This window comes from Solanum tuberosum, unplaced genomic scaffold (assembly GCF_000226075.1).
Source record: "Solanum tuberosum cultivar DM 1-3 516 R44 unplaced genomic scaffold, SolTub_3.0 scf00004, whole genome shotgun sequence".
Taxonomy (NCBI): Eukaryota; Viridiplantae; Streptophyta; class Magnoliopsida; order Solanales; family Solanaceae; genus Solanum; species Solanum tuberosum.
The window spans coordinates 2,909,179-2,919,977 of record NW_006238930.1 but is presented as its reverse complement, the minus strand read 5'-3'; the positions used below and the strand labels follow the sequence as shown (position 1 = coordinate 2,919,977).

The 10,799-nt window shown below is 34.4% G+C and overlaps 2 protein-coding genes across 3 annotated transcripts; one reads left to right on the top strand and one right to left on the bottom strand.

The window, feature by feature from the left end:
• On the top strand, positions 1–4,034 carry LOC102591161 (protease Do-like 1, chloroplastic). Its single transcript, XM_006338497.2, has 8 exons — positions 1–467; positions 640–762; positions 1,070–1,241; positions 1,939–1,976; positions 2,448–2,646; positions 2,830–2,982; positions 3,165–3,299; positions 3,770–4,034. The coding sequence occupies exons 1-8, from the start codon at positions 73–75 to the stop codon at positions 3,845–3,847; spliced, it is 1,293 nt and encodes a 430-aa protein (XP_006338559.1). The 5' UTR covers positions 1–72; the 3' UTR covers positions 3,848–4,034.
• A 624-nt stretch (positions 4,035–4,658) lies between these two features.
• On the bottom strand, positions 4,659–7,885 carry LOC102590808 (tetratricopeptide repeat protein 28-like). 2 transcript variants are annotated; one of them, XM_006338496.2, is made up of 3 exons: positions 7,505–7,885; positions 5,168–7,111; positions 4,659–5,075 (listed from the first exon to the last, which is right to left on the bottom strand). In XM_006338496.2, the coding sequence occupies exons 2-3, from the start codon at positions 7,093–7,095 to the stop codon at positions 4,853–4,855; spliced, it is 2,151 nt and encodes a 716-aa protein (XP_006338558.1). In that variant the 5' UTR covers positions 7,096–7,111; positions 7,505–7,885; the 3' UTR covers positions 4,659–4,852. The 2 variants fall into 2 exon arrangements, with proteins under 2 accessions (XP_006338558.1, XP_015162786.1); XM_015307300.1 differs by having other exon boundaries at positions 5,168–7,108.
• Positions 7,886–10,799: the final 2,914 nt, after the last annotated feature.

Sequence of the window (10,799 nt, the reverse complement as noted above, 5' to 3'; positions counted from 1 at the left end):
CCGAAGAACCAACTAAATCGGGTCTCTGCTCTACTCTAAACAAGTCAGCTCTCGGCAGCTGTCTTCTTAACAATGGCTGCATCTTCACACTCCTTAGCTTCTTCTGCTTGCTTCTCCACAACTCCGACACGGAAAATTTCCGGCTCAGATCGATTTCAACTTGCTAAGTCTATACTCTGCCGGAAAATACCTGGTTTCGCCGGCAGTGTGGTCTGTGCTCGGCGTATTTGCTCTAACTATGCCTCTTCCGATGACCAGTCCAACTACAGGAAGAATCTTATGGATAGTATTTTTGTGGCATGCACTTCCGTTGCCTTGTCTTTTTCTCTCTATATAGCAGACGTTGACCCTGCCTCGGCTTTTGTAGTCACTTCACCCAGGAAATTGCAGACTGATGAACTTGCTACTGTTCGCCTCTTCCAGGAGAATACACCTTCCGTTGTGTATATTACTAATCTTGCTTCCAGGTGATCTAACAATGAGGATGATTTTTTTTCTTATATGTTGATTTACGAGCATTTAAGTTTGTAGATATAGTGCTTGATGAAAGTCTGCTAGATGTATTTCCTGTTATTGTAATTGACGTCCACCTTTGATTTTCCGGTTTGGTTAATTTGAATTCCGTCTGTGATATTATAGGCAGGATATGTTTACATTGGATGTATTTGAGGTGCCTCAAGGGTCTGGGTCAGGCTTCGTCTGGGATAAAAATGGAAATATTGTTACTAATTATCATGTGATTCGAGGTGCTTCTGATCTCAGGTGAGTTAATTGGCAACTGGCAACACATTTTCTGTTTAAAACAAGTTTCTATTTCATTTTTGTATCTGCCTAAATGGTTTCAGGTGTCAAGTTCCTTGACACAGTCGTTATGTTATTTCAATATGCTAGCTGATTGCTCTTATACTAGCATAATTCTAAAACTTTGATTGTCTTAACTAAGGGAGAATTAGGAAACCTGCAATTTTTTTCATGATATGAATTTCGTTGGATTGGTACGTGTCTTAGTTGCTTAATTTTCGTTTTACGCTCTAATTGCTAGTACTAATATAATCTTAGTCTTGCTCAGAGTGACTCTTGCTGATCAAACTACTTATGATGCAAAAGTTGTTGGATTTGACCAAGATAAAGATGTTGCTGTATTGCATATCGATGCACCAAAAGACAAGTTGCGACCTATACCAATTGGCGTATCTGCAGACTTGCTCGTTGGTCAAAAAGTATTTGCTATTGGAAATCCAGTATGTGACGAAATACAAACCTGCTAGAGAATTCTATTCATGTAATAATAGTACTTTTATCTGGTCTGTTGTCCCTTCTCTAAACCTAGTTTGACCCATTTTATATTCAGCTTTCGCTTTAGAGGAAAACAATTGTCTTGCAGGCGTTCATGAGCATTACAACTATTAGAAAGTATAACTTTGCATATAGAATGCTAGTGCATTTTTGTTATCAATAAAATTTGTGCAAGTAAGAAAAAAACCAACTGATAGCGAGTACAACTTAGTTCAGTCTTCTGTTTCAAATGTTTGCTCGTTAGCCCACCTTCTTCTCCAGCTAAAGAATCAGTATCTGAAAGTTGGCTATTACTTCTGAACATTTATCAGCCTGCTAATATTCATAACTGCTTCTTTTCCCATGAGTTTAAAGCATAACGATTCCCCCCCTACAGTGCTCCAACTTCTGCCAAAATGTGTCACTGACTTACACTTAAATCAAGGTACTTGTTAAGGGCCCTAGAACAATTCTTGACTTACACATTGGAAATCTCTTGTTGCAATGAGTACATGTTTCTTGTATTTAGGTACCCCCACCACTTCACACCTCTTTTTCCTCTTTATTCATATAAATTTACTATAAACATGAATATTTTACTTCTCTTTTATGTTTCATCTGGAAACACATGATGACTGATCTTTAATGTAAATATCTTTGCAGTTTGGACTTGATCATACACTCACCACTGGTGTTATCAGGTATTTAGACATTTCATTTATGGTGCACAGGGTCCTAATGTTCAGATATTCCAGTGAAATGGTGCTAATTATGTTGAGTGAAGATAAGAGATAAAATAAATGAATCCAGACACTCAAAGTTGTGGTAAAAGGCTTGTGCCATCAATGACTAACGAAGTGAAGGAAGTAGACGAGAGGAAATAAAATAAAATGACGTTATCTTCTTTCCTTTGTTTAAAACGGAGATGAAGTAGAGAATTTTGTCTAATCTTTTCCATTATTTCAACTGAAAGACTAGCCTTGTGATGTTGATGTGGTTGTCACTGTTGAGTGCCTTGCACCCATAAAATCCAAGAAGCAAACATAAATATTAACCATATCTCATGGTAAATGGATACATATGCATAAGCAAGCTGTGTTGGATATGGATTAACTTAACGCTATGGATCATACATATTCTTTAATATCACTGATTAATTTATATGTTTCTAGTGGCCTTAGGAGGGAAATCAATTCTGCAGCTACTGGCCGCCCAATCCAAGATGTTATTCAGACAGATGCAGCAATCAATCCTGGTAACAGTGGAGGGCCACTTCTAGATAGTTCTGGAAATCTTATTGGAATAAATACTGCTATATATTCTCCTTCCGGTGCATCATCAGGTGTTGGATTTTCAATTCCAGTTGATACTGTAAGTTACTGTTTGTCTTTCAGAATTTTATTATTTGCTATGCTAAATGAAACTTTTAGGTTCAACATACTTCCCCATTTAAAACAAACTGATTTATTTCACCCTGCGGTTCAGAAAGTAGCCCTTGCTTCTACTAAGAGGTGGTAGTCTCTCCCCTGAAGATTTTGATTTTTACCTATTCAGGTCAGTGGCATTGTTGATCAATTGGTGCAGTTTGGGAAAGTCACAAGGCCAATTTTGGGCATAAAGTTTGCACCTGATCAGTCCGTTGAGCAACTGGGAGTCACTGGAGTACTTGTCCTGGATGCTCCTCCAAATGGTCCTGCAGGCAAAGCAGTATGTTATTTCCTGTATCTTTTCCCTTCTCCTTCCTTTTATACACTACAATCATCAGCAGTTTCCACCAGTTATTTCACTCAACCTATTTTCTTTCATGTGATTGTTTATACAAGCCAGTTTAAATTTGTGACTAACATGATGAGAAACCGAATATGAGATGTTAAATCTTGTACATGCAGGGTCTTCTACCTACTAAACGTGATTCCTACGGAAGACTTATTTTAGGTGATATAATCACATCTATAAATGGAAAGAAGGTCTCTAATGGCACCGACTTGTACAGAATTCTTGACCAATGCAAAGTTGGAGATAAGGTAATTCATACATCTATTGCGAAATTTTGCATCTTTATTGTTGGCTTAGAATTCATATGGAGTACAGAGCATTTCTCAAGCATATGCCAACTCACAATGCTTTTAGATAAACATTATATTTGGAATTGCACCTTTGCTTGCATAGAACTTTATTAGTTGATCTTCCTTTTTATTTCTGCAACTTTATTTAAGTGATCTTTAAGAATATGAATAGTTAGTATGTCACCTTGATATTGACAGTAGTAAGGTTTTCTCTATAAATTCCTATGAATCCTGCTAAATATTTTGTTTTCCATAAGTTTGTTTACGTGCACCTACTTTTTCATTAACATTTCCATATTTCCATTAGCTTTTCTCCTTCCAGTATTTGTGAGATAATTGGAAAGTATTCAGTGTGGGAAGGTAGTGAAACGTGGAACTACATTTGTGGGAATTGTAGTAGCTAAGCTTACGGCTGATGTTATGAACAGGTAATTGTGGAAGTGCTGCGTGGGGATCAGAAAGAGAAGATCCCTGTACTTCTGGAACCAAAGCCTGAAGAATCGTAGTTCCTCAAGTGGATAAGAGTATGTGTTAATATGCATTTCTTGGCGAACAAGCCCATATTATTAGTGCATCAATTGTTGAATGGTTGTGTATATACAAAAACTACACTTAAAACTAAGGTGCAAGCAATATAGTTGGGAGTCTTAACACTGCTGCCTAAATATTTCTAAAGTATTAGATATCCTCAAATTGTATAATGTTAGGCAAGATGGGTGTCCACATAAGTCGGGATGACAGAACTACATCAATCTGGTGAAATTCCCAATCCTAAATCAGATGAAAATGACGAACTAGAAAATTATTTGGTTAAACTGTAAGCATGAACTGATTTGCCTTGCAAGTTCCTTAAAACTTAAACAGCTAGATGTGACAACAAAAGGATAGCAAAAGTCCAGCATATTCTATTTACATTCAAGATACAGAAAGACCAAATTGATAAAGAAACATTATCTACTCTGACAATGAAATTTGAAAATTTTAGTCCAACACTATTATATTTACATTCAAGACATGGCAAGATCAAATTGATTAAGAAACTTTATCTGTTTTGACAATGAGAATTGAAAACTTAAGTCTACCATTATTCTATTAGCATTCAAGTTACACCAAGAACCACCCAATGTATTAGTGGAATGGATAGTATTCCTCCACCCTTAATCAGAGGTCCTAAGCCCTGAATACAGATTAGTTGGGGTCGTCAGGGAGCTGAACACATTGATACAGAAAGAACAAATTGATAAAGAAATGACTGACTAAGAAATTGAGAATTTTAGTGTACCATTATATTAACATTCAAGATACACAAAGAACAAATTGATAGTGAGACTTAATCGACTCTGACAATGAAAATGAAAAGTTTACATTCATTTCTAGTACAAACCGTATACCACAAGCAGGAGGATCTCAATTCCTCATTGCCCAAGTAAGACAATTTTATTTTCCTAGTTTGTCTTATCCAAATGTACAAAAAAATAATGCCCCAACATGACAACGAAGACCTTATTCGTTTATCTTTCTAGTATATCAATCTCTTGATCCTTGAGGAAAATATGAGACATGTTACCAAGAAGTGTTTCCAGGGATCTTGATTTCCTGCTCCTCACTCTCCCTGATTCTCTTAATAACTCAGTTAATCTCCTCTTCTCATCATCCACATCAGGATTTGCTGTCCCAAGTTTCTCCTCCCTCATTCCAACGACGAATTCTAAGATTTCAATTGCATCATCCGTCCTGCAAACACAATTAATGATGATTATATTGTTATAACGAAGAAAAAGCAAACGTAATATAATAGTAATATGACAATCAAAGACAGCAATTACCTGCCCATTGCATCATAAGTTCCAGCAAGATTGCTGTATATTCCTAATGTATCTGCGTGATACGGTCCACATTCAGTCTCTAAAATTATCCTTGCTTCTTCAAATAAGTCTGCAGCTTCGTTAATTGCATAAAGTTGTACACAGGCAAGTCCCATTTGGTTTAAAGTAATACCAAAAATTGCAGACTTCTTCTCTCCAATTTCCCTGAATTTCGATACTGCAGTTTTCAGGGAATCGTACGAGTCCATATACTCCCCCAGAATATAGTACAGGACCCCAATCTGGGCTTCAATTCCTGCAATAGTGCTCTGTTGTCCTGGTGCATTTCCATACGCTTTTATGGCCTTCTGAAGCAACTTGAGCGCCTGATCAGGTTCGTTCATTGACTCATAGATCACAGATACATCGACAAGACCACTTGCAATCTCTTCTGGATGGCTTCCAGGGACGGCCTTCGTATAAATCCGAAGTGCATTTTCACAGTAAGATTTGGATTCCCTGAATTTTCCAATCTTATTGTACAAATCAGCCAAACGTACATAGACCGATGCAACTGAGGGATGGTTCTCTCCTTTGGTAGACTTGAACATAGTAAGAGCTTTTTGGTAAGCACATATAGCCTCATCATACCGTGCCATAGATAAATATGCATCGCCAATGTTGCAGTCAATGGACGCTACTTCAGCTTCCTGGCCACTAGCTGCCATGGCCATGCCTGCTAAAACATAATGCTCAAGAGCAGCCTCGTAGTCTCCCTTTGAATCGTAGATAAGCCCCAAGAGTCTCCTGTCAGCAGCTTCTTCAGGAGAAGCTGATGAATTATTCTCCCTATGAATGTCAAGTGCCATTTGACAAAGCTTCTCAGCCTCATCAAATTGCATAGCTTGAACATGTGCTTCAGCCACATACCTACAAGTCTCGCCAAATCTCGTGTCTTTCTCCCCAAGAACTTGCCTTTGAATTTCCAGGCCAGCAGTGTAGCACAGTATCGAGTTCTCTAACTGTCCGAGCATTGCATATGTATCACCTAACTGCATGCACCCTGCAAATTTTGCGAGTGCATGATTTTGTCCCACATCCAAGTCAGGAATTTCAATTGATCGCTCCAACAGTGGAATTGCCTCGTTGTACTTCCCTAATCGACAATTTAACGCTGCTACAACGTGCAAACACATAACAAACTCTAAACTGTTCTTTCCCTTTGAAGAACTCTCAAACGATTTCATGGCTCGAAGGGCTAGTTCAAGAGCCTTTTGAACATTTTCTCCGGCCGTTGAAATCATATCCCTGGCTTGTTTAAGTAAATAGGGTCCTAAATATCCTGCCTTAGATGAATCCTCATTTGCATTCGAATTCTTCTCATTCTTCATGGACATAGTTGCATTGAGCTTTTTCAAATTCCCAAATCTTTTGGGAGAAGGCTTTTCATTAAAAGACTTACTCCTTGATCTTGGTGGCTTGTTAGATATTGGAGAATCAGTTTGCAAAGGAGAAAACTTCTTTCCCTTTGCCGACCAAACAGAGTTGGGACTTGCAGGATATGTTTTAATTTTTCCCAACTTCTCATCATTGCGTACTTTGTCATGCTCAGAAAGCCCCTTCTTACTATCCAATTCACCAAAATCTACCCCTGCAAGGTACCTTAACTCAGAGTCAATTCTCGATTCCTCACCATATGATAGAAAGCTCCTTCTCGAAGGAGAATAGTCGGAGCTCTGCATTTCATACACATTATTGTATAGTTGCTCAATTGAAGTATCAACACCTCCATTTATATCCAGATCAATCGACTCAGTTTCGCGACTATGTGTACTCAACGGACTCCTCGGAGACCCTTGATCGAAAATTTCTCTGTGAGGTAGAAAATGGCCATTAGGTTCTTTGTGATTTCCATCAACAATTGATTCATCCATGGCAAATTCAGGCATTGAATCTCTGTTTCTTCTACAGACAAAAGGGAAAATAAATTAATATATTTTCGTTCAAAGTGACAGAAATCCTACATAATCATAAATAATTAACTTTATAAGCAATAAATCACAAAGCAACCTTTGACTCTAAAAGATTTAACCGCACACGAAGCATTAAATAATATTTCAAAGTGCAATATTCAAATAGGGAATTCAATTTATAACTCTGCCTTTACTTGTTAATTACTCCTTTCCCCTGTTTCAAACGTAAGAATGTTCAAACGCATTTCGAGATCATATCCGCATTCCTTCAATATACTCTTCATAAATTAATTATATTTGATCATAAAAGGTAAACAAACATAAAATTTCGATGTCTACAACCGCAATGAAACAGAAGAATAAAGAATTAAAAAAAATCGTGTACCTCGAATTCCCTTAATCTTTGTGAGGAAAATGCAGAGAAAAACTTGATAGATGAAGAATAAGAATGTAACTGTTATATATGGAATTAACGTGTTTATGAGTTATATAAAATTTATTGGTCGATGATGATGGTGGTTACAGAACAAGGAAAGGAAGTAGGTACAGAAGAATTTGAGAAATTTTGATAATGAGAAATTAAGATAGAATGTTGAGATTAAAAATGGAAGAAGAAAAAATAAAAGTGGGGTTACAGAGAGGTTGGAACGTAGAAGCATGAAGATGACTTATCATCTGCCAAAACTTTCCCCCTTCAACCGCCCAATTCCCCTTTCTTATTTACGCCCTTTTCTTCTCTCTCTCTTATGTATCCCTTCTTCTTATTTTTGGGGATTTTTTAAAAATATTTTCCAACTTATGCTTCGCTGTGACTTTGTCATACATGGCGCCATTAACGGTTTTTCAACGCCATCGATTTCATGCACACACACATATACGCACAATAGACAGATAGTGCCAAAGATATTTATACAATCAGTTAATTTCTACGATTTAATAATATTATAAAGAATTATTACACAATTAAATCATATTATGTCTATTTTATTTTTAACATTAGTGATCTCACATTTGAAGAGACTTAATTTGTATATATCCTTTGATGGACGATAATATGGTAAGAATTCTTATTATATACATTAGGCTACACTAATATATCTTAAGTTCATATATTATGTACATAAAATAAAACTTAAATAATGACTGTGTGAAATATTTTACATGTAATAACAAATTATGTATTTTATTTTATCAATTTATGTGAATACTTTTCATTTTTTGAGAATTAAAGGTATATTTAGATAACAAATACGAAAGTACTAAAATTATCTTGTGTATAAAATGAGAATTATTGCCCACAAGTTAATCACATGGAGCAAATATTGAAGGGAAGTTCATTACACAGCCTGTCACGTGTCACCTTCAATGGTAACGTATTACGTGGCATCAGATAAGTGGTCCCCTTAAGTCTACGATGGAAATAGGGACCAGTTCCGCGATAATCAATATTTTCTGATATGGCGGCTTGTTCTGTTTCCCTGTTATGTTTTTAATTTTCGAAGAATTTATGAATTTATTTCAAACAAAACAAACTTTTGAATGAGAAAAGTGGTTTTTGGAGAAGAAAGAAAAATAACAACTCTTTTAAAGGAATTTATTTATATGAAGATTCGCGAAACCCATCATTATATTCGTTAATAGTTTTTGAAAAACAGTTTTTGTTATTTCCGTACTTATTTTTCCACTATAAGTTGCGAGAAGAATTTTACTTTCTCTGTCCAATAATAATTTGTTTACTATATTATTTTTTATTATCTAACAATACTTGTTCATTTTATGAAATCAATGGATAATTTTACACTTAGTTCTTAATTTATCCTTATCATTAATTATAGTCATTTCCTTACAAGTTACTGTATTACATTTTTCAAGATATTGTATTCTTTATATTTAAAGGGTGATATAATAAAATTACCCATCTATTTATAGTTTCTTAAGGGTATGAACACTACCTGAGAGTAATTACTTTGACACATTTGTATGGCTCTTTCTTCTTTGTTTTCTCTTTTCTATTTTTTTTTAATTTGTTGGGCAGATTTTAGCAAGGATTGGATTTTACCATTGTGTGGACAATGATATGACCAACGTTACATTGTTTAAAGACAGTTCGATTGGATATTGATTTTTAGATTCTTTTATCCAGTAGAAAAAGAGATAAACTACTAATTTTCCTTTTAAAAAATCTAAAATTCAATAAATAAACATTTTTTTCTTTCGTTTTTATTAACTTTCTCAGCTTTTATCAATATTTCCATAAGACAAATATAGTTTTTTTTGTGTATCATTTTATTTTAATTAGAGATCACATGCCATATCTTGTAGTTTCAACTTACACATGCATCAAAATGTACCTAGGAAGTCAAATCTGCATCTTGATTTATACTCCTATAAACTTTTAAATAATTAACTTTATTTTATAATGTCTCGTTCTCTAAAAAGAGCTGGCAACTCCCATATTTTTAATTTTATTTTTACTTCCAAGCAACTAATACACAAAACTTGAGATAAATTATTAAATTAATATGAACATCAAATGTGGATAAATTTTAATTTCAAGTAGTCAACCAATCAGAAAAATCAGTGTAACCATAAGGACGGCTAGACAGTCATGTACCGACCAAAAGGGTCTTCAATAAAATGTTGACTATATCAAAAACTTGTAAGTTCAATGAATGATAAATTTTTATTATTTTTTTCCTCTTAAAATTGATGCTATTCTCTTAGGGTTAAAGAAAAAAAATCTTGATATATTGTCACGGAATATCTTATACAAGGGACCATCTTTTTTCTTTTTAAGTCTTTATCTACCTGAAATTGAGGAAATGATTGAAAAATTAGACCAATTTTCTTTGTATTTTCCAGCTTCCAGAATTAATTAATATCATAGATTAAACAGAAATGACAAAAGTAGTTCGGTGGAATATCATTAGTCCCACGGACGCCTTTGAAAAATAATAATATTTGGTCCTCACAAACTATCGACGTCATTGGACAAATTTAATCATTAAACTAAAAACTATTGGTAAAATATTATCTACATCAAATATTCTTTTTATAACTCTATTTAATTTTTGTTTTGTATAATCAGACCATATTTTGATGGTATAACCTCTTGCTGGGTGGTCGTGAGGCTTATGGACCTACACTTACTATTCCAAATACAAAGCACACGACTAAACTTTCGTCCTTGTTATATATATACCCTTGAATATTAATTTAAGTTGAATAATTGTACATGACAAAACTCTATCTTAAAAAAAACATAAAAAATCGTAATATATGAATGTAACCATATTTTTTTGTCGATTGTCTCATTTGGAATAGTTGTTTGATAAATTATCAATCTTTTTATTTTTCTTGTAAGGACCTTTATTTTATTTTTAAAAACAGTCTAGATATTATTATTTAGTAATTTGAAAATTTTATGAAAAAATATTACATCACAGTCTCACATTATGTAAGCATATATAAATATTACTATATATTAGAAGAGTCTAGGATTTACTACCATTGTTCCAATTAAATCATTACAAATGTCCAATACTTACTATATAAAATATACAAGTGGGCCCCACCTCCTTCCACTTAAATAATATTTTTCAACCTTATCATGGTAAAAGTTGAATTTATTATCCTTTTCATTTAATTTTATATGATATTATTTTTTCCTATAAAATCAT